Source organism: Polistes dominula, unplaced genomic scaffold (genome assembly GCF_049000335.1).
Source record: "Polistes dominula isolate Pdom_NZ unplaced genomic scaffold, Pdom_raw_medaka contig_37, whole genome shotgun sequence".
NCBI lineage: Eukaryota > Metazoa > Arthropoda > Insecta > Hymenoptera > Vespidae > Polistes > Polistes dominula.
The window spans coordinates 9084-33399 of NW_028301169.1; the positions used below are offsets into that span (position 1 = coordinate 9084).

Sequence of the window (24316 nt, forward strand, 5' to 3'; positions counted from 1 at the left end):
ATCCAAAGTAACCTAAAGTGTGCAATGGTATACTTTGTAAGTCGACAAGTAACCTTCTTTAAAGTGCAATGGTATACTTTTCCTGTCGACCTGTCCACCTGTACAGTGCAATAATATTCTTTTTACATTTACATAATATTAGTAAGTACAATGATATTCTTCTTAAGTTAACATAATAATACTAATAATAATAGTAAGTACAATGGTTTTCTTTTGTAGATCACAAACACAAATCCAATGGTTTTCTTCTTAAGCAGATATCTAACATCAAGTTAAATGGATTTCTTCTTAAGGAAATATCAAACGTCAAGTCCAATGGTTTTTTTTTCTTCACAAGATATCAAACATCAAGTCCAATGGGTTTCTTCTTAAGGTGAATTGGTGATCACTGCAAAAAAAGAGAAGAGAATAAGAAAAGAATTATTATAAATAAAAACAATATTATTCACTTAATTATGATAGCATCACTGTAAGAAATTTTGTTAATTAAATACTTTACACTTTACTACACAATACTTTACACAAAAGTACAATGTGACAGCAGGTAGCCATCTTGAATTTGTCCTAGAGATGTGTTTTCTTTCGTCGTCTAGATGGCGATACATATTCTCTCTACCAGTCGGTAACTAAAGTAAAAATTTATGTTAACTTTTACTAAATTAATTATATTATATTAATTCATGTTTTATATGACAAAAATAAATGTATTTTAAACAATATTATAATACTTACTTCTTCAAACAACATCCTATTTCCATTATAAAATACATGATGGTATTTCTACAAAAAAAAAACACAAATGAATTCATACAAATATATACATTTTTATGCTCTTAGTCTATTCCTAATAAAATAAGTGTAAATTAATAAATTTAGTACATATAGTAAGAACTGCAAACATTAGAATGTAATTAACCATTTCTTTTCTTAATTTGTGATAACTAGGAAACATTTTTTCTATCTAATATTCTTTTCATAAAATATTACTACTCTATATATGGTTTGCTTCTAGTGCAAGTATAAACAGTGACATAACCACAACTGCAATGATTTTCTATTTCAGTTAACATAACTTCAAATTCAATGCTATTCTAAACTTTCTATTTCAAAAATATTTCATTAATATGCTAAAATGTATATATGTTAATAATAAATTCAATTGTCTACTAAAATATTTCTATTAAAATGTTCATGCATTATAAATAAAAAAAAATACCTTATACGACCAAAAAAACATATAAGTTTCTTAACTTGTTACATTTACAATAATTAATACTTACATGTAATGGTTGATTTTATTAAAGGAAAATTAAATGGCTTGGATGATAGGATAGGTGATAAAAAAGAAATAAAATTTGACACAAAACGTGGTAATCCAAAGTAACCTTAAGTGTGCAATGGTATACTTTGTAAGTCGACAAGTAACCTTCTTTAAAGTGCAATGGTATACTTTTCCTGTCGACCTGTCCACCTGTACAGTGCAATAATATTCTTTTTACATTTACATAATAATAGTAAGTACAATGATATTCCTTTTAACTTAACATAATAATAATAATAATAATAAGTACAATGGTTTTCTTTTTTAGATCACAAACACAAATCCAATGGTTTTCTTCTTAAGCATTGATATCTTACATCAAGTCCAATGGTTTTTTTTTCTTCACAAGATATCACACATCAAGTCCAATGGTTTTTTTTTCTTCACAAGATATCACACATCAAGTCCAATAGTTTTTTTTTCTTCACAAGATATCACACATCAAGTCCAATGGTTTTCTTCTTAAGCTGAGTTGCCGAGCACTAATCACTAAAAAAAAGAATAGAATATGAACACTGAATTATTATTGTAAATAAAAACAATATTATTCACTTAATTAAAGCATCACTATTGAATTTTTTGTAATTAAATACTTAACTTTATTGCACGTGGCAGTACACGACACGGCAGGCGGCCATCTTGATTGTGTCCAAGCGCGATGTATTTTCTTTCGTCTAGATGAAGAAACATATTGTACTTGTCGGTAAATGAATTAAATATTTCCATCATTTGATGATAACAGCATAATTTTTCCAGTCGGTACAATGAAGTAATAGCTAGTACCGCTGCTAGATGGCGATACATATTCTCTTTACCAGTCGGTAATAAAAGACTAATTTCCTAATAAACATTTTTATTAATTGATTAAAAAGTTAATAAAATCCCAATCATTTATACTATATGATAACAAAATAAATGTATTTTTATAGTATTATAATAATTACCTCTTTACATATTTTTGTCTAGATTAGTTTTTAATAATAGCATCTGCATATTCTTTTTCCATAATAATGGTAATGAAATGAAATTCCCTGCAAAAGAAGATATTTATTAACAAATACATCAATTTTTCTTATCAGCCATTAAAAAAAAAGTATTATCTTCTATTACCGTGTGTACGTAAAACTTGATTAAAAATTTTGACTTGAATTGAATGTCGGTAATATAATAATGTATTAGCCACGTGTGTTATCCATATATCTTGTGATGATAACTAAGATATACATTTCTTCTCGTATTCTTTTGATTAAATATTACAATATAAATATGATTTGCTCGCAGTGCAAGTATAATAAGAACACAGAGTGCATTAAACTGGAATTGCGTGCAGAATTGAAGTGATGGTTAAAAAAAACCCTCATGACTGTATGGGATATCTGATTATGGATGGAGTCATAGGATTGCGTGGAAAGTTGAAGTGATGGTTTAAAAAACCCTCATAATCGTGTGGAGTCTCTCCTTTTGGATGGTGTCATTGATTTGCGTGGAAAATTGATGTATGAGATTGCATGTAAAATTGTTTTGCTAAGAAAAGGGACAGAAATGTTTAGATAATGCATAAAGTTAAAAGACAAAATAATCCACACATATATTTTAATAATTAGTAAAATTTCGTATAACAAAATACATATAGATGTACCTTAGTAGTAACTAATATTTGTTAAAATAAATTGATATAATGAGAACATCCTGAATTCATCTATATATACTCGGATTTAATAAAGAAAATTATTTTCCTTTGGTTATGACATAATACTATTGTACCACACACACCAATACATCCCATTTGTAACTATTTTCATCCAGAATTGGCAATCACTAATCACTAAAAAGAGAAGAGAATATGAAAAGAATTATTCTAAATACAAAATATTATTCTTTTGATTATGATTGCATCACTATTGCATTTCTTTAATTAAATATTTAATAGTGCACGTGGTAGGACACACGACACGGCAGCCATCTTGATTTTTTCCTCAGCAATGTGTTGCCCGCGAAAATTCAAATAATAAGAAATGTTTTTTTATCATTAATCCGTAACCACAAAATTAATAATAATAATAATAATAATAATACTTTTATTATCTGAAACAATATTTATTTTGCAAGTGTGTTTATGTAATCTTTTAAAAATAATTCATAAATATGTCACTTTTTTTGTTGTTCAGTTAATAAAAGTCGATTACTGTAACATGAATTACTACTACTACATATAATTGTACATGCATCGAAATATTTTGTTATATAATAATTAATTTTCCATGAAATTATACTCTTATGGTCACGCAACAGAATTGAAATATGTATGTGTATATATAGAGTATATATTAATGGTGATGCTGCTGATGATGATGATGATCTAACATAAAAGACACAGTCGAGGCAAATTCCTTTCTGATTTTACATTTTCTTTGATCCAATTAATCACCCCGTTCATTTATATAAAATTATATGTCGATACAGTCGACGATGATAAGTCGCAGCACAACAGTTTATACAAGAAATCCTTTTTTGTGTATGTGCATGTGTATTATTGTGGGGTGCAAAATAGACATATAAGTGTTTAATATAATAATGTTAGTTGCACTATTGTTGAATTCTTCTTATCAATCTTGATAATAATGATTAAGCATTTCTAGTCAAATTATTTACCTATCCTGTTAAATGAATCAGTTTATCAATCAGTTTGATATAGGTTTGTTTTTTACAAATGCAAGATTGCAATGCTTACCTTTTCACAAATTCTTCTCTTGATTATTCTTTGTTAGTGCACCTACATTCTATTTACCATATATTATAGAATAAAACTCTTGTTCGGATGACATAATCAATACAAATCTTCTAATCGTTAGCCGTAAGAAAATGAAATATATATCCATTGATCCAATGGTGTAACGGACTCCTCTTCTTTTGGGTATAACGTTCTTGGATTGGAATTAAAAATATAGATCTGCATGCTGATCTAAAAATATTTAAAAAAGTAGTTTATATAAATACCAAAATAAGTTTGAAAAGGGAGAAAATGTTTAGATAATGCATAAAGTTACAAGACAAAATAATCCATATATTTTAATAATTAGAAGAATTTTGTATAAAAAAAAATATATACTTTACTTACTAGTATTGGTTAAAATAATTTGATTAAGAGATCATCTTGAATTCATCTATATTCTCGGATTTAATAAAGAAAATTATTTTTCTTAGGTTATGACATAACACTGTCCCACAGCAATACATCCAATTTAACTATTATCATCCAGAATTGGCGATCACTAAAGAAAGAATTTGAAACGAATTATTATAAATAAAAAATATTCCTCGCTTGATTATTGCATCACTCTAAGGATTTTTTAAATTAAATACTTTACATTGCACATAGCCGGTATTTACGGTATTCAAAGTACATTGACAGGTAGCCATCTTGATTTTATCCTAGTGATGTTTTATCTTTTGTCTAGATGGCGAAACATATTCTACTAATCGGTAAGACATAGTAACATTTACTTCCGCTAGATGGCAGCCTAAATTTACTAGTCGGTACAGTGAAGTAATATCTAGTACCGATAGGTGGCGATACACATTTTACCAGTCGGTAATAAAATATAGATTACCTAGACGCACACAATATGTTTTTATTAATTGATTAAAAATAAATGCAACTCCCCAATCAATTTTTATATGATAAAAGTAAGTTTATTTTAATAGTATTATAATATTTACCTCTTCTTCTAACAAAATTATTATATTTGCCTCTAACATATTATTGTCTAGATTATTTTTAGTCAGAACAACTGCATTCTATTCATATAATAATTCACATGGAATTCTTAGCAAGGAAGATATTAATTTATATAAATACATAAATTTTTCTTGGCAGTCGATGAACAATAATATCTTCCATCATCGTTTAGAAAACCTGGTAAAAGATTTTGTACAAGAATAGAATTTTCTAATATAATGTAATTGCCTTTTGTTTTCCTAATTAGTGATAACTAGGATGCATTCCTTCTGCTAATCTTTTGATAGAATATTACTGCATATGGTTTCTTCCAAGTGTAAGTATAATAAAAACAGTACATTCAAAAATCTTTTATTGTTGCAGTATTATTGGATTCTTTTTATCATTCTTTATAGTAATGAGTAGACACTTCCAATTTACCTTCCCTGTTGTATGAATCAGTTATCAACTCCTTCCCTACGAACTTTTCAGAAACAGTCTACCCTATGAGGTTAGTGTAATATGTTGTATGTTCATAATGACATCTATGAACAGTCAACGTCAATGTTCAGGATATCTTGGAACCTTTTTGCGAGTTTTGTTACATCTATTAACAGTCTACGTCAATGTTCAGGAGAGATCTTGGAACCGAGGTAATGCAGACTCTTTTTGATGTGTGTATTACAGTTGCACACATGCGCAATGTTCGGAAAGTCATATAAACTGCATTGCATAAAGGAATTTTGACAGATGACAACTTGCCAGTTTGAAGGTGAATCTCGAAGAGAACGGTACTTCGATCATATACTTGGTGTTTTTAAACAACAATACGCGTTTCCTTCGATTAATTAACAATTATTTATGTATTTTAATACACTTTTTATACAATACAGGACAATTTAACCCTCGAAGCCATCACTGTGTAGGAGCGATGAAATAATTACATAGAATAGAAAAAAAGATATATTCTTATCGTTATAATGTAAAATTTATTTTATTAAAAGGGTTATTAACGTAATGCACATGTTCAGCATTCAGAAAGCCCGTTTATTCCGTTGTTATCCCGTTAATTTCAAATAATCTTTTCAATTAATTTTCTAACGTAAATCTTCCTATTATATATCAAATGATAGCATCATGCAAGAACTTTATACATGTGTGTTTTCATTTTTCACTTTATTTTTGGTATCTGAGCATGGGGAAAGTGCAGCACTCTTTCTTTCAAAGATTTGGAATAATGTAATTTTTAATTTTAACATAGATTTAATAATATAATCATTTGAAATAAAAATAATTACTAGTATATAAAAGTAAATAGCGTGCAACACGTCCGTAACAAGAAAGAAAACTCATAAACGTTCCACGTTAGGTATAATAAATTGGCAACAACAGATATTATGTCTTATTGACAAGATTTATAATAATATTGTTCACAAATAAAATTTAATAATTTTTTTTTTTAATGAAATTCTGCCTAGAATTTTTAAGAGATACTCCACTAAGGTAATAGGCGTCAATAATAAAAATATGAGGCTTTGATAAGTAAATAAGTTTATATTTACAGCGATTATCGTTCATCTTATTTTTGCAACAAGTTATATAATAAAAGTATCACTAATTTCTAGTTTCGATATATTTTGCGCAGGACGAGTTAATTGTCGAGATTTTCCTGTTGATTTAATAAATCAAATTCTTTCATTTATATTTACGAAATTCTCCTGCATGAATATTTATTATTACATTTAAATATATCATAAATCTTGTTCTTTCTCTTCTCACCTTTTCACGCGTTTATGTATATACTTACATATCGCAAACACAAATCTATAAGACACACGTAGTTATAGTTTTCTTGAAACAACGTTATGTATTTATTATTACACGAGCATGCATCTTCTTGCCTCTTACATTCGTCACTCATTATTATAATAATATAAAAATCACAGCATACAAGAAACCTAATTCAAATGATCGATTTTATCCTAATGGAGCAATGTCGCAAAGTTTCAGATTTTTCATTTTTTAATTGTCTTTTGTGCAGAAAATACTACTACCTACAATAATCATGAAAAGCGATTTTCTTTCTCTCATTCTTTCTCTCACTCTCTCTCTCTCTCTCTCTCTCTCTCTTTTACGTATATTTACGTATTTTTCTCCCAATCAATCAATCAATCTCTCGTAATTCACGTAAATAATTGTAGATTGAAATCGTGGAATGTAAGCCACAATCGCGTCAGTAACAGATATATAAATTTCGAATATAAATTTTGGTAGTAAAAATATATATATTTATTTGTTTATTTAACTATACATAACTTTGTGTATGATCGCGTATGTAATGGGGATGTATATATATGTGTACGTGTATGTGTGTGTGTGTATATATATATACGCATATACGAATCGTTCACAGGCCAAAGCGACTAAAAATTGTTAAAACGTGAAAACGTAATTATTTGAGAAACATATGCATAATTGACGCTTAATTGTCCATATTTAATATAAATTTCCTTTATAAAAAGCTTAAATATCATTTTGAAATAAGAAAATGTTATACGGCTGAATAAATGATATAACTTTAATATAATTGTAACTTTATCAATTTATTCAACTTTTATTTATTTAAGAAATTTTAATGAATCGATTTGGCAAATGAGCGGTTCATATATAACTCTGGCCCCAATTTTTCATAAAATTCTTTTTCGTTAATAGAATTCTTTTTCTATCAATTTTTCTGTACTATAATAATCTATGTATATACATTGACTATATTCTTAGTTATAGTCGACACTATCTATATATAAATTTTATATAACGGTGCGCGTAATTTTTTATTCACCGATTACTACTCGTAATTAGACTATTTGAAAGTATTCATTTAAAACAATCAAATAAAATATAGATACACAGTCTTATTAACTAGAAAGATAGTCGTTGGCACAAATGACTGCTTAACACGTTGAGTGCCAGGTCAGTCATCAGTGACTGACACTGAACTTTACGTTCAGGCCGCGTCAAGCGCCGGTGTCTGACAGTATAAAATATGATATAAAACTTAAAAAATTGTTAATTTCTTATGCAATTATTAAAAATTTATTTAAAATTTACCTAATTTTTATTTATTACAGGATTATATCATTCATTTTTTTTTTTTTTATGGATCTTATTGAAACACGATAAACATAAAAAATCTTGTTTTGAAATAATAAAAAAGAAATAATAATTCTAATATATTTACATATTTGCATGGAGTAAATATCAATCAGTTAGTAGTGTGCTTCGCATTGCAATATGCAATATCAGTGCTTTTAAAGAGCGCACGTGGCCTGACGAAGATATCCATAAGAATTCGCATGGCGCTCAACGTGTTAAAAATAAACTAGGCCGCGAAGCATTAGCCTTTATTTGACAATATTTTTGTTTGAATAATTTTATAATTACGAAAGTAGTAGGAAATATAATAAACGACGATCATTTTTATCTCATATGTTATAATCGTTGAAAGATGTGCAACAGAAAATCAATTATTTTTTGTACTAACAATGTTGAGCAATTTAAAATATACGATTAAATTAAATGATTGCGAGATATGCATGTGAATGTCGCTAAATCGTTTGCGAAGAAAGTTTCCATATGAATGCGGACATTGCGCACATATCCTATATTATGTTTGCACTGATAATATGATTTATTAGCTTTATACTATTTCACACACACGCACACGCACACGCACACGCACACGCGACGCGCACGCTCATGTACACGTATGTACACATATGTACACACATTTGTACGCATATGTATATATGTGTATATGCATATATTGGGCATATTTAATCTATATTTGAGGACAAGGTAAAACTAAAACGTTTCGCAATAAAAAAAGGGTTTTCATGAAAAAAGAGATATGGATAAACATTAGCGGAATATCCGCAAACCTTTAAGCTTCATTGAAGCGTCCACCGATTCGACACGACGATTCACCGCTTATGTTAAACTAAAGTATTTTTCCGCGACGGTTATAACGAATCATCATGCATTACGAAACATACAATAATAGGCAATCCAGATCTTTCGTTTTTTACTAGAATCGATATGTTGGGAGAATAGCCTCCCATTTTACAGCTTACGTTGTAATCATTGAACATTATACACATTATATAATATTCGATTTTATTAAAATATTATATTTCGTAAATCTGCTTTAAAAAATCACGACGATACTCTAAACTATGTATTAGACGTAATTTTTGTTAAAATATTTTGCACGCTTAATTTCAATCCATGTTAATAAGTTGTTGAATGTCCTTTAAGAAGTGTGTTGTTGCTCGTTAACCGATAGATGTTATCTGATTGCACTTGAGTAACAGGCATTAATGGACAATGCTAAATCCCACGATATTTACTCATTCTCATGAGTCCCATATTCTTCGAGAAAAATCGTTCATAATCACAGACTGCTAAAATCTTGTTCACCATTATGGCCCGACTGTAGTAAAAAGGGGATTTCATATTTTCATTGTTGTACTATTATAATAAGCGATGGATTTCTGAACGACGCGTGAACAAAGTTGTCGATATGTCTTTCGGCATATCGAGCTTGCCATAGAAAGAAATATCTTACTACGACTTTATCGATCTCCATGTCTTGGATCGATTCCAGTCGATTCTAGAATTGGTAACCAAATAGCGATTTCCATTTTTCCTCCATCTAGCCCTTGGAAAAAAGTAAGATCTTCGATCCTACCCCTCAAGTTTGGCTTGGCTTGGTTTGGCTTGGTTTGGCTTGGCTTTCGTAGGAATATTGCTCCATATTGGACGGCCTTTCGTTATCCTTTTTCGTCTCTTTGCATATCATTGCAGAGACATATCTATCCAGTTATAAAAGGAGAGAAGCAACGTCCAGTGCTACCCTACCCCAATGCTATCATCATCGTATCGTATGTAATCGTGCTTTGTCGCGCGATATCAACGCTAGGACCCTCGTCACTTCCTCTCTTCCGGTTCCTGACTGATCTTAACGAGATTGTACGCGTGACTTCTGTACTTGGTAGGTGGATCGTGTAACGGTAGAGGTTGCTCGCTCAACGGTTGATTCATACTGGACATGGAGAGATCCGTCGGCATGTCCGCTTCCGCGTCGAGACCGCTTCCGGTAATGCTTCCCTCCTCCTCCGGTTCCGATTTTATTAGCATTTGTTGCCGCAATAGAGATATATTCTTGATATTTTTCAACTCGGTTGGATTTCGAAGAAATCTGCAAGATGTCAAGTAAAGAAAGAATCGTGGAAAAGAAAAAAAAAACTTAATGAAACTTTACAATTACTCACTGATAGCAATGCCGCTCTCCCTGGACTTTCCTAAGTATGTTTACGCGATAATAATAACGTAAAGCTCTGCTCATCTTGTCATAATTCATAGACAAATGATTTTTCTGTATTCCCCAGAGGCGTGCTAAACCAGGAGGGTCAACGATCTTAAAAACTCCGGTCTCTCGACTTTTCCAGGCAATATAATTAGTATACCGTTGGGATGAATCGTTAAGCAACTGCTGAAGAAAATCCCATAAAAGCCTTCCATCTGCAATAGAAGTAAGATCTACTATAATATTTTTCATCCTTATATTGTAATATATGTATTGTACTAATATGTATGGATCCGCGCAAGAGATACGAACTGGTATTAGGTTCGGACGAGTCGGTAGGAAAGAATTCTCTGGCGGTATTCGCGGCTGCAGCAGCGGCGGCAGCAGCGGCAGCAGCAGCGGCAGCTGCGGCGGCGGCGGTCGGCCTATACGCACCCGGAGTAAGAGGCATCATTTGGGAAGGTAACGTCGTCGGACTTGCTTGATCCTTTACGCTAACTTCGAGTTTGAGTCTTTGCGCTGCGAGTGCCGTAGGTGTAGCCGGTGGACTGTTACTTCCTCCTACTTGATGATTGTCCTCGTCCGAATCGCTTTTATAAATTTGCATCTGATTAGCGTCGGCGTGCCCGGGTGAACCAGCTTGGCTATCGATGGACGGTGCCGGGGACAAAGTTACCGAATTTGCCGACATCAGGGTGGCCAGATTAGCGTATGGATTTTCTGTCCACGTAGGCGTAGGCGGATGCGAATGAGGACTAAGCGGATATGCCGACGGTCTGGTAGGAGTTACTGGACTACTGGGAAGGCACCTTTGTAACTGATTAAAATCGCGCGCGAGCATCGCCAAGACATTGTGCAAGACGTCACCCGCCCCAGGGCACCTTTCTCCAAGATCAGCTTTCGTTAGAACGCAAAGTGCTTTTCCATTCATCTGGAACATATCCATGTCGAATTGCGGCAAATCAAATTCCCTTTCGGCCCATCGTAAAAACGCTGCGACGTCCTCTCTTGACCAAAGTCGCGGATCGGAGGCTGTAAGCGATAAATAAATATATAAAATAGGGACTATATAGTAAGGATACAAGCTTCCAAGAGTCTCCTCTTACCTAAGCTTGCAGGCAAGTGCGTCTTAAAATCGAGCAACGGACTTGGTGGCGGATGCGTCGTTGGTGGAAAGTTCATACTTGGTCCATATCGCCAAAGTAAATCCGTAGGATTAAAGGGCAACGTTATACCCTGTTGTATTCGAGAATCCATCCCGGTTAATCCGCTCGCGGCGGAAACCGGCGGTAATTGTGGCAATTGAATCGCTGGCAACAATTTCATAACATGCCTCGTCTTCCTGCAAAGACAAAATATTTCAAATATAAGTTAGACTACCTAAACTAATTAGTTAATGTTGCCAAATTTTTAGAAATATGTAGTTTCGAGAAGTATGTATAATATAATATATTTAGATATCTCGAGGTAAACTACAAAACGATGATTTGTATCGATCAGCCACGAGGGACCACCAAGCGCTAATTCGACTCGAGCGCTCGCGACTCGTGTCTCCCGAGACTATATTATTGTTTCGTACGCGATAGACATCCGAAAGGTTTGTGTGCGATCATTAGCATATAATGTTGAGGCATATAAAATGAAAGACAGCAGGAAAAGGTGTATCCGTTCTCAATGTAGATTTGCATAACTTATTTCCATCGACGTCAAAGCTATTTTCGTTCCGGTGAATCTTTCGCAAAAAGGTCTACGACAGGAAAGAATCGAAACTTTTGTAATCGTCTATTCACCAGGTCGTAGCATTACTTACTATAATATTAGTTGTATGAACTATACGAATAGATACTTAGATACGTACGACGTCTTCAAATGTCGGTCAAACTGTTGATTAAATAATGATTCACGTAATTTCATGCTAGACGTACGAAATAGGAACGTAGCGCATACAAGAGAGTAGTATCTACGTAGTAGTGTCGCAAAGTATGAGAGTCGAGCTATGCCAACACGTCGGTGTTACTTTCTTGAAAAGGAAGTAAGTAACTACACGCGCGCAACACACACACACACACACACGTTGCGCCAGGAACCAAGAGAGAGACGAAGGCGCCGCCTATTCCACGCACATCTCAACAGGGTCCGGTACATTTTTCTTTAATAATTATCCTACGTATGAAAGATATAAATTATTGTTGATTGATTAACACAATTTAAAAGAATCTGCTTTTATTTGTTCACAAACGCACAAAAATAAAACAATATTTGAAAGTATACCTAACACACAAATATACAACCAGGAAACGCAAAAAGAGCAAATCTTTGCTTTGCTTCCAGAGGAATTTATCATATAACGCAACGTCATTTCTCTTTCCCTTGAGCGTACGGTTAAAACGATAACAGGTGGCTTTTATTAAGTTTTCTTCGTTAACGATCGAACGCTTAATGTAAAATATTGTTTCATCTATGTTGCACCGAAGTAAAGTATATGAGCAAATACGCAAAAAATATAAATAAATAAGAAGAAAGAAATGCATTATTGGACCCATACTGCTGGTAACACTTGTGGTAATACTTGTTACGAAGTAACAAGAAATGAATGAAAGTGTATGTCAAAAGTAAATCTTAGTAAATTTCTAGCGGGATGAAGGTTGATAATTGAAATTTTATTAATTAAAATCGATAATAATCTATCGATAGGATAGATTTTAATTGAGTAGAGAAAGAGGAAAGATTGTGGTGGTAAGCAACGTTACGCGCTCCTAACGTAATCATTCGTTACGCGTGTGCCTATATAAGCGCTCCTCTCGCGTGGCTCCAAATCGGTCGACCGATACCAACCGAGATCAGACGGAGAAAGTCGAGCGCGCCTACGCTCGAAGCGTAACGGCACATACAGAGCTACCGGATTCTTCTCCCACTCCTTATACATACATATATTCCTTTTAGCAGAGATCGAGGAACAAGGAAGCATTCTTTGATCCCATATTTCATCTTATATTTCATCGATCTTTACGAATTTCCGATCAATCAAAACTTATTTATATTCCATACGGACGATTGTTGTCCAATTTGGATAACAATTGCAATTTCTTGAAACAAATTGATAAGGAAGAATAATAATAGCGAGACGAACGTGCTTTATGTCGTATATCCCCCGATGGCGATGGCCCGATGGTGATGGCCCGATGGCGATGGCCCGATGGCGATGGCCCAAAGCCGACGGACGGCTGCTGACCACCAATGTGAGTTCTCTTTGTAAATCTATAAACTGTTTTTGCGCGTGCGTAAAACATCAATGCGGAAAATAAAGTTGGCCAAGTATGATTGGCGGCAAATTCGTCGTCTTACGTGCATTCCTAAGTAATCTTGTTAAACTTTGAACGCGGTCTTGCGAAATAATAAGGAAGGAAAAAATAAACTCTATGTACGATTAAGCAAGTACATTGCATTACATCACGCGTGCACGTTACGCTCCGAGCGATAAATCCTTTCCAACGTATTTAGATATAATATGCACATAGAGAGAGAGAGAGAGAGAGAGAAAGACGCTTTTCTAGTGTTTTCTTTCTTTACAAAAGATTTGTAACTTTTGGGTTATTGTTCGCGATGACGCACAAAGTCGATAACAAAATCGTTTAAAAATCAATTATTTTTGATGATGTGGATTTGGAATAAAACACTGTCAACGATCGTATTCAATTGTCATTGCATTCAAGCTAAATTAAAATGACTCGGTAAGCATGAAATGTCTATTTAAAGCGATTTAAAGCGATTTAAAGCGACTTTTGTATATTATCAAATGTTCTTTGATATTAAAATACCAATCATACTTAGGTATGTTACACGATAGGAAAAAAATAAATATACACGAATCATTAGCATCGACAAAAATCTCGAGTACAATCAGAAGTATGTGTAGTATATAATATATACCATCGATGTCAATAACTCTTGGTGGAAGATATTTTGTGAGCACAGACAACGGTCGAGATAGTGGACGATAATGGTGCTCATTGAAATCATTGGACTTTCCATGTTTCTTTCTTGTTCCTTTGGTACTTCCATCCTGCATAGAAAGAGCTCGGTTTCTTTTCTCGTCTCTTTTCTCGCGTATTTCTCTTTCCGCGTGCGTGCGTGCACGCTGGCATACGATGTCCACGAGCGCACGTGTGAACGCAGCCTAACTATGTGGGCTGTGCACTCGACTGATAAAACGCTTCAGCGACGTGTCAGTGACCCTCCTCCCTCCTACTCTCTCTTTCTTCTTTAAATGCGCGTGCGCTCGCTCTCTTTCTCTTTTCTCTTCATTCCTCTTTCTTCTCTTATCCGACATCTTCATGATGTCTGTCCGAGGTTTCAAAATACATATTATTCTTCGTGTTCGTATCTGCACGTTCGGAAAAAAAAATAAAGTACCTAATTTAAGGGATAAAACGCCGCGCCACTCTAGTGCTCCAAGAGATAGCCTATTTTTGGGAATTTTTTTTTCCTATGAATATGGTAAGTGCAAGACAAAATTCGTTTAAAGGACTTTATTATATACACTTCCAACTACATTCACAACAACAACATCCGTAACATGCCGTCACAAAATGGCATATATGGTATAGTTTTTTGTTTCGCTAAGCTATGACGCGCTGCAATTTTGTGGTGATTTGCGATGGAAAGATTTGTCAATGAAATTTTTGTTAAAGATTTATATAGCACAAATTTTTTGTATATTTTCAACGAATTTTGCCTTGTACTTATCACATTTTCATAAGATTTCGTGAACGCTAGACGCGTTGGGGTTGAATTCGGTCCGCCGGAGTAACGATTCCAAGAACTTGGACGATACAAATTGATCTCATGTTTGAGAACTACTGCCTGCGTTACAAAGAACAGCGACGAGCCCTCCGATGCACGTGCATGCGAGTACCGTCGACCGGAAGTCGATGAAAAAAAAACCTAGTTCACCCTCGTCACTCGGCACCAGCTTCTCTTCATGGGAACCAACCTCCTCTTCTTTCTCTCGCACATCAACGCGCACGCAGGCACGCACGCACGCACGCACTATGCCACACATACGAAAGCGATTCGTTTCATCTCGATCTTCCTCGTCTCTTACTCGACGCTAGAAGAGGTCTGTTCAATTTCCAACTTATCGTATAAGTAATTCTCTACTTATGAACTACGCTCCTTTTGTTCATAGCAATTTGCTATTTTGAGAAAAGACAATTTTTATCGACACCGAAAAGTAAATTTGAAGGGAAGAATAAAAATTAGGCGCGTAATAGATGAATTAAATTGTCGACTCTCTCGTGCTTATAAGAAATGTTATTTATATTTTTCTTCAATAATCAAACGGTATCCGCATTCAGCGACCTTCGTATTATTCGTATCTCTCTCTCTCTCTCTCTATCGCGAGCGAGCGATTTTATTCAAGGATAACTGTTGTTTCTAACTAAAGTCATAGACGGAAGTTCTCAGTTAAAGAAGGTTAAAGCAGAAACGGGATTGGAAATTTCGAAAAAGTTCTTCTTACCGAAAGAAGACTCATCGTGAAAAGGTGAAGGCTTTTTGTTAAAGAAAAAAAAATAGAAAAATGAAGGGAACGATACGTTGGCGTTGGCGTTGGCAGGTAAGGTCGACTGGCTGATCCCTTTAATTCTGTGGCCTCTATAACCATTAAAAAGGAATGGTGGGAGGAGCCGGTCGCAGGTAGCCCGTAAATCTTTGCCGTCACCTGCATTTTACCTGCCGCTAAAGTACCATAAGATGCGAGGGTAACTCGTGCACTATAACACGTTCCCGCGCAGATACTTTCTTCGACATTTAAATGAATAATCAAATAAGTGATTAGGTTGTTAATAAGACGACCTATAGTTCCTGCTTTTGTAACGTGCATTGTTATACCTGTAATAGAAGACGCATACACATTTTAGGATTTATTATCCGTGCGAATAAGTTAGAAATAATTTAACGAATACGAGATCTAGAACAAATATTGATACGTTTAAAAACTAAACGCTTCAACTTCTATCGTTGGTTGAAAATTCGGGCAAATATCAAGGACAAGACTACTTGAATGAGCGAAAATATAAGATAAGTAGTTTAGACCCTTTTGTGGGCTCCAAGTAAAGAAAATGCAAGGAGACGGAAGATGGAGATATAAGAGAGAAGAAGAACTACCGTCGTGTCTCTTGTCCCGGATCCGCCGACTCGTAATAATAGTTATCCCGACGGCAAGGAATGCCAGCAGAGTTGTTGCCCTGTGAGTAACGTCGTACATGTGAAATACGAGAAGGAACTTGACGTTCCACATAAAACGAACGGAAGCAAGTCGGTTTGGATCGGTTTATTTTTTTTTTTATCAAGTATTTCCTCTATTCGTTCTTTCATTAAAATCAAAATCTCTTATAGACTCGAAATAAAGATATTGAAAAATTTGGATAACTCGTTAGAAAAAGACCAACAACTGTCACTTCCCTTTTCTCTATTTTTTTCTTCCCCGTAACTTTGACCGAACGGATTCTTTCAAATGGCAGCAAGAGGAGCCGGATGCCATCCATCGTGTCCGCCAGTTTCCTTTTGCTTAGTTTTTCTTGCTTCGTCGGTCAAAAGATACGGTAAAAGGCGGGAATACGAAAAGCAGAGTTCTCTCTCTCTCTCTCTCTCTCTCTCTGTCTGTTCACATGCATGCACACACACACACACACACACACACTCGTCCGTTCGTATTTCTATTCGACGGCAAATACATGGAAGGACAATGAGAAAAGAAGAAGAGAACCTCTTCGGAAGGGAAAAGATCTGACAAGACGCCAATGAAGCTCCATTCCTTGCCTCTTTTACAGGCGATAAAGAAGAAAAAGAAGACCAAGGTCCGTGCTTCCGGTCCGGATACCGACCGGTTCTTCTCTTTCGCTAAAGCAAAAGAGAAAAAACGATGAAATGAGAAAAGAACCGGATATACCTCTTCCTTCGTTCAACGAACATACATATTATGTTTCGTCGTATTTATCGATTGAAATAGTCAATAAAATGAAGTTACAAAACATTTCATGACAATATAATTTAGATCATAGTTTGGATCAACTAATGAATAGAACAAATGATTGGAAGAAAGCTATAAGAAGACTACGCCTATTAAAGATGTCGTAAGTAGATAGGTACAATGCGAATATGGCGTTCCTTACCACGCCTTAACTGTTGGAGACACGTCTCGTCTGACGTGTTCAGTCGTTTCTAAGCCAAGTACCGCGGCGGCGTCACGTGTACGCTTACTTGTGTATTATAATTATATGTATGTATGTATTTATGATTAAACGCAAGGAGTAAAAATGATCAGGTTAATTATCTTTAACGATATCTTTGTATTACCTAAAAAAATCTTTCTCATTCTTTATAAGTAGTTTGCTTTAGGTATCATCCTCTGTTCCGAGTTGAGAACCAAAACGTTAAAAAGCATAAAAAGAATGAAATGTTTGTATGAAGGTCGTTCCAAAGTTAGCGGTGCGTTATCACAATGTTCACAAAGATCGATCGAGCCCTTCCCTTCTGGGTCCTACAGAAATCTCCATTTCTCTTTCCAAGCCACAGTATATACTGCTTCCTCTCTCTTACTTCCGGGTTCGAGGCTCTTCCGGTGAGCTCGACGCAATAGCGTTGAAAGGGCTCTCCCTCCTCTCGTCCCACTTCCTTTCTCCAGCGGCTTTCCTCCCGCGCTCCTTCCTCGCTCCTTCCTCGCTCCTTCCTCGCTCCTTCCTCGCTCTTTCCTCGCTCATTTCTCGCCATCATCGTCGTCGTCGTCGTCGTCGTCGTCGTCGTCATCGTCGTCGAAAGGCTTTCTTACCGCGCCGCCTTCTACCAAACTCACCACCCTTTATATACTTCCCCTTTTGCCACTCCTCTATCCATCTTTACGTGTGTATACTTGTACGCACGCACGCACGCACGCACGCACGCACGCACATTTCTTGTCATTTTCTAACCATTCTCTTTACTATCCAAATAGCGTTTTTATCTTATTCGCCGTGTTCAAAGATTTTCTAATGGCAAAGTTTTCATATAAGACGAATTAAAAAGTAGTTGCGCGTATCATAGGCTGTCGCGAAAGATATCTACACTATCACTACTGATCACGTTCTGATTTATGGTCAAAGGATTACCTAAGTAAATACTTGGAATGAAAACAACGATAATGAGAGATGAAAAAAGAAGTAAAGGCAAGAAAGAAAAAAATTAAATAATAGCGTGAACAAGGCTTTACATATATATTTATATATATATACATCGGTATATCATACACCTATATTATACTCCCACCCTTGGGAGCAGACAGTAGAGAAGAGTAAGTGGGAAAAGAGTGGGAAAAGAAAGGACGCGACGCGGTGCGGAGCAAAGTAAGAAGGAGAAGACGGAAGAGAGAAACGAGGGAGGGAGAATAATCCGATGGTAGGAGAAGAGAGACTGGAAACGGAAGGACCGAGAGAGGACAAAGGGGGGTGGCGAGAAACACCAAGGGGAAGAAAGGGAAGAAATAGTGAGCGTGGAGAGGAAAGGAGAGGAGAAACGACCTTTTCAATGTAATCACATCGAGCTTGTCTCACAGAAGCGTCGGCAACCAGGAAGCAAAACAGAAATAGGTGACCGCAACGTGCAGTAGTATGCTGATGGACGACGAATTCCTACATAAAATGGACCTATTATTTTTATTTCTTTCTTCTCTCTCATCTGATCTATTTTGATGAAATATAAACATTTTTTTGATGCACACCCATTCCCCTGTTCTGTAAAATCTTCGAATTAATCAACTTTCCAAAAAGTACAAAACTTGCGTAACTAAAGTAAAAAACTGGAAATAAGTATTTTCGAACGTGAGTTTGTCTCTACTTGATTTGCCACGCATCGAAGAGAAACCGGAAAAAAGAGGGCATTTAAATCATTCTTTCTGTCGACTTTATACGAAACATACGCAGATAAGCGATTAATATAATCGCATTTATTTCACAACGCGTGCTCGTTGTTGTTGGCGCAGGACGAGACAGAGAGAAACAGAGAGAAACAAGAGAGAGAGAGAGAGAGAGAGAGAGAGAAAGAGACTAATATAATCTTTTTTACTCTTTTCTTCTTCGCTTCACATTTCATTTACTAATCTCGATTTATCGCACTTTCTACTCGATGATAGTAACGTCATCAATCGGCTCGTTAAGAAAAAATAATGCAAAAATAAATAATACAATTTGAACAAACAAGCTAAAGAAGATAATTATTTAGTCAACTTATATCCTTTCAAATTTGTATATGCAAATAAGCAACAAAAGAAAGCAACGTGTTTCCAAATCGCGTGGCATCGGAACGCGTTAAACTCATCGAACTGTATATGTATCTAGCAATAGCAATAACGATAACGATAACGATAACGATAACGATAATGATAACGATAAGGATGTTAGGAAGTCCGTTGGAAAAAATCGAAACGTATCTCGCGGTTCTCTTCGCTCTCCTTAATGATATCCCATAACGAATGAAAAATAAACAAGGCGATGATTCTTGATGGCGCGCGCTTACGAATTATCAATATGAAGTTTCTTCTGCAAAGAAAAACAAAGATGCGACCCAAATAGTTTATCGAATGAACTGTTAGACAGAGCTATCGCGTTCAATATTTCTTTTTTTTTTTTTTCCATTTGTCTCATTAATATTATATTAATAAGAAGAATTATTTATTCTCGAAAAAGATGTACATTTGTAAGATACATATGACATTCTATTTGGATCGTTGTATTGTCTCGACGCGGAAAGTTTAAAAGAAGGAAACTGAACACGCGTTCAGATGATACTAGATCCATACGAACGTAGATAAGAAATAGGTGATGATCTACCGATCGCGTTATTCCTTTTCTTTATATTCATTCAAAATTGTTTATCCAAAATACAAGGAAGAAAAGAAAAAATACCTCGATAAAAGTATCTTTCGGCAGTTTTATCGAATCTCTCCGCGATGCGAGGAAACTTGTTAGATCATCCCCGCTAGAGTTACGTCCTGATCTTCCAGCTCCTCTTCCTCCTCCCCTTACCACCTTCTCCACGCCTCCTTCTTCCGCTCCTCCTCCTAGTGCCGTGGCTGTTGTGTGACGTGACGTACCGTCTCACGATATCATCAATGTGACCCAACGTTGATCGACCCCTTAACCAATCTATCTTCCGATGACTTTTAATCGGCATTCACTCGATAGAGAGATACTTTCTTTCGAGTTCATCGTTCAACGAATAGTTGAACTATTATTTCTTTTCTACAGGGAAAAGCTTCTCTCTTTTCTCTGTATCTTTCGTTCTCTCTCTCTCTCTCTCCTTCTTAATTATGCACGCACGCACGCACGCACGCAGCACCCACACCTGCACCGAAAGAGAGAAAGAGATCCAATTGTGGATTAACGAAACGTCACTGCTCGCGCACGTGAGTACACGTCGAAGTTAGACGAACGTCACCGATGGCACAGCGATGCTGCGCAATGTTACTATTTGACGAACAAAAAATAATAACGACGTTAAGGATGTTAAATATCCACACGAATTGCGCACACTTGAGGCTCATTTATCTCTAACAAGTCACGATTTCATATCAACCATCTGTCGGCAAGCAGGTCTTTCCTCCTCGAAAAGTTTCCTTCCTTTAGCGAAAGGAAAAATGGGATAAAATTCGAAGAAGGGATATCAGAGTGATCAAGAAAATCGGAGGGAGAGAGAGAGAGAGAGAGAGAGAGAGTGAGTGAGAAGAAAGGAGAAAAAATAGAGCGCGCGCGCGCGTTCCCTAGAAAGAGAGAGAGGGATGAAAGAGATGACAGAGGGGATAAAGGGGGTTAGAGGGGAGGGAGAGATCTAGATATGCCTGCCGGCTTAAGCTTGTCAAAGAAACATTTGATGGTGCTCCTCTTGGAGAGCAGTGGTGGTTGCGGCGGCGGTGGCGGTGGCGGTGGCGGTGGCGGTGACGGTAGCTGTAGCAACGATAATAATTCCTCGTAATTCTCTTGTCTATTCCTATTCGTTTTTTCTTTCTTTTTAGGGATAGAGACGACACGATCCCACGTCACGTACGAGTGGCAAAGTGCGAACAACGAAGCGGCGGAAGTAACAGTGAGCAAGATGGAAAGACACGCGTCTCGAAGCTGCCGCGAGTGACTAAGCTCGTCCAAGTCGAGCGAGTCATGCAGTAGGAAGTATCGCCTACTTGCTTGCCGCCAGATTCTATCCCCACTTTGGTATCGTCGATATCGCCAACGTTCTACTCGGAGAGATGGAAAGCGAGCGCCCTGATCCACCACTGGTGTGCGCCGTCGATGCGCGCGCGCCTGATGCGCACCGTTCATCTGCGCTAACTTGTCCCACTGCTCTCCAATTCTCCTTCAAAGATACTGACCACTTGTTTGGATCGACGTGTTCCCGATGAATAGAGCCACCCTTTCCATCCCTCCTCGGATTCGCACCCCATCGTGACGAAACATTTCATTTTCATTTCGACCAATTAAAGTGCTAATGAAGAATCTTTCCCTAATACTAATCAAAAAACTTATGATTGGAATGAAACGAAAAAATTGATACAAGAGAGAGAGAGAGAGAGAAAACTATCAAACGGCCTAGTCTTTGCTTATCCGAAAAATATGATACAAGGGAAAATCTACTGGGAGATGGCAGCACCATCTACGAGGAGGAGGAGGAGGAGGAGGAGGAGGATTTCATTTTACATTAAATGATCCTGATAAAATTGCATCTAAAATGCATTTTAATTGCGTCTGCGACGATCGTCTTATTGATTTCGCATATTTCATATTTTACTGATTATTTTGAATTTTGAAAAACAGGACAGCGCGCGCGCGCGTTTATCTATTTACCGTCCAAAGTCGAACGTGATGAAATTCCCGCGGCACTCATTGGAGAAGGAGCTTCGCCAATGAGGCGCCGACGTTAAGCGTCTTCTCTCGCGAAGAGAAATAATCGAAGTGCAGCCTACGATAAACGGGTAGGGAACTCCGACGAGAGACTATGGAAGGGGATTCGCTGACTTCCTCGTAGCTTCCTCGTAATTGTTATCGCGATTGTTGCCACCGAGTTAAACCTAACCGATCGTTGACACACTCGAGGAGAATGAAACTGCGCGTGGTCAAACCGCTTTTCGAAGTGTCCAAAGACCAAAGTCGCTTGTATTTGTTGACTACCTGCACCAAGTGCCAAGTCCGCCCGCGTTTGATAGGTATGAAAATGTTCATTACGTTACGAATTTTTCCAACATTATTATTTTTTACAAGTCTTCTCTTTAAACCAAATTTGTTTTCGTTTCAAATTATATTTGCAATTAGAGTTGCGTAATCTCTACTTTCTTTCTTTTCCTACTTACCCTCGAATATACTTTACTTGACATTTTTTCTTCTCGATAGATTGTTCCAACCCTGACGCAAATCTGACAAAATTCACAAACTTTAGGATGCGTTCGAAACAAACTTTACTTTTTACAAAAGTAAAAAGTAAGTAACATAAGAACAATATTGTTTGGTGAAAAAAAAGCGCGCCAAACATCATGACCAGCACCATCAGTCACAAGCACCATAGGAATTGGTGCTACTCATAAGCCAAGCAGGCAGGCAGGCAGGCAGGCAGGCAGGAAGGCAAGCAGGCAGGAAGGCAAGCAGGCAGGCAGGCAGGGCAGGATATAACAGGTAAAACAGGTTTGTGGGCGTCCTGAGAGAGCTACCTGTACCGCTTCTTCGGAGCCCTTCCGATTCTCGCGTGTCTCTCCTCTTCCCCAACTTCGGTCTTTCCTTTTGATACAGGAACCCTCACTTCTACGGAAGGGTCTCCGAAAAAGATGAGAAAAAAGGTCATGTGAGGATAGAAGGGAGAAAAGCAAGAAAGGGAAACGGACTGAGTTTACCGCCTATGAATACACGTTCACCTGCGCGAGCGCGAACGCGCGTAACATAATACCAGGAGGATCGCCTCGTAGAAATGCCAAAAGAATTTAGTTACAAGAGCATGCGTTATCTAGGGACTCTTTGGGACGCATTGGGACGCATTGGGACGCATTCGTCGAACCTTCGAACCTTTTCTATATACGCACACTTCTACAAGCGCGATTACCCCATATCTCCATAAACGATGTTCCTTTTTTTCTTATCGTTCTCGGTTTTGACATTTCAAAAATAATGCTCGGGCTTGCGATTAATTAGGAAATCAAATATTTTATAAACAAAACAAAAAGAGACAAAGAGACAAACATATGTATATACATCTATAGGATTGATCCGGCGAGAGAATTAGATAGAAGACATTATACCATTTGTTTCTTATTATTTTGGCCTACTCTTAACGAGGTGCTTCGTAATCCCAACTCCTGGCTACTAACAATAAGCGTTGCAGATGTGTGTTTGTGTGCGACTGCATACTACGAAGCCTAGACTCATATTAACTCAATCCACACACTTAAAAATATAAGTTAGTTCTTCGACTGGCCACAAGACTATTTACGTTTGTCATAAGCAAAACTGTATTATAGTCTTTACATAAGACTCCAACATTAGAAAAATTTAAGATCTTTATTTACAGGATAATGTCTGTAATATAAAAATTCAAATATGCTCTCAGCGTAAGGCTGAGTCGATGCAACTGTCATGAGGAGTTAGTCGTATCTATCTTTTGTAAGATTAACAACGATTCAGAATGTAATTTGTAAACTGATGGGTCTGTCGCACCTTTTACTTCTAAGTAAAGGGAACTAGAAGAAGAGAGAGAAGAATCGAAGGCGTACAATGTTCTTATCGAGTAAGTGGAAATTGATGTCATTTAAAAATTTATTAATAGCATGAGTTATAGAATGTTTATGTTTAAATCCAAACTAATTATGTGAGATGAAATGATTTTTTTTAGTGAAAAATTCTTA

At 36.2% G+C, this 24316-nt stretch overlaps 1 protein-coding gene and 4 long non-coding RNA genes across 33 annotated transcripts in view; 3 read left to right on the forward strand and 2 right to left on the reverse strand.

The window, feature by feature from the left end:
• LOC149030417 (uncharacterized) lies at positions 1-453 on the forward strand. Its single transcript, XR_016178776.1, has 2 exons — positions 1-141; positions 220-453. It is a non-coding gene; the product is annotated as an uncharacterized LOC149030417 (long non-coding RNA).
• On the reverse strand, positions 94-5156 carry LOC149030418 (uncharacterized). Of its 8 annotated transcripts, none has more exons than XR_016178769.1 (9): positions 5042-5156; positions 4690-4932; positions 4440-4593; positions 4053-4283; positions 2266-3978; positions 1281-2161; positions 733-780; positions 500-626; positions 94-388 (listed from the first exon to the last, which is right to left on the reverse strand). It is a non-coding gene; the product is annotated as an uncharacterized LOC149030418 (long non-coding RNA). The 8 variants fall into 8 exon arrangements; XR_016178771.1 differs by lacking the exon at positions 5042-5156 and having other exon boundaries at positions 1281-1810; positions 1920-2161; positions 4690-4847; XR_016178773.1 differs by lacking the exon at positions 5042-5156 and having other exon boundaries at positions 522-626; positions 4690-4847.
• LOC107069938 (uncharacterized) lies at positions 2681-11159 on the forward strand. 10 transcript variants are annotated; one of them, XR_016178761.1, is made up of 6 exons: positions 2681-2817; positions 4780-5008; positions 5093-5811; positions 10487-10630; positions 10707-10866; positions 11020-11159. It is a non-coding gene; the product is annotated as an uncharacterized LOC107069938 (long non-coding RNA). The 10 variants fall into 10 exon arrangements; XR_016178762.1 differs by having other exon boundaries at positions 5093-5692; XR_016178763.1 differs by having other exon boundaries at positions 10939-11080.
• On the reverse strand, positions 6571-20483 carry aop (ETS variant transcription factor anterior open). 3 transcript variants are annotated; one of them, XM_089179035.1, is made up of 5 exons: positions 20343-20483; positions 11511-11746; positions 10840-11436; positions 10370-10619; positions 6571-10296 (listed from the first exon to the last, which is right to left on the reverse strand). In XM_089179035.1, exons 2-5 carry the CDS (start codon positions 11728-11730, stop codon positions 10026-10028), a joined length of 1338 nt encoding a protein of 445 aa, XP_089035161.1. In that variant the 5' UTR covers positions 11731-11746; positions 20343-20483; the 3' UTR covers positions 6571-10025. The 3 variants fall into 3 exon arrangements, with proteins under 3 accessions (XP_089035161.1, XP_089035159.1, XP_089035160.1); XM_089179033.1 differs by having other exon boundaries at positions 10717-11436; XM_089179034.1 differs by lacking the exon at positions 20343-20483 and adding an exon at positions 17764-18481 and having other exon boundaries at positions 10717-11436.
• The window catches only part of LOC107069936 (uncharacterized), a 26358-nt gene continuing 13794 nt past the window's right edge, over positions 11753-24316 (forward strand). For 5 of the 11 annotated variants that reach the window (XR_016178751.1, XR_016178753.1, XR_016178752.1 and 2 more), the window contains exons 1-2: positions 22215-22633; positions 22818-23096. This is a non-coding gene — a long non-coding RNA (uncharacterized LOC107069936). Of the gene's footprint in view, positions 13644-14883; positions 14902-21270; positions 21377-21448; positions 22634-22817; positions 23097-23210; positions 24199-24316 lie in introns of those variants that run through there. The other 6 variants (XR_001476184.2, XR_001476187.2, XR_016178755.1 and 3 more) reach the window with 5 other exon arrangements.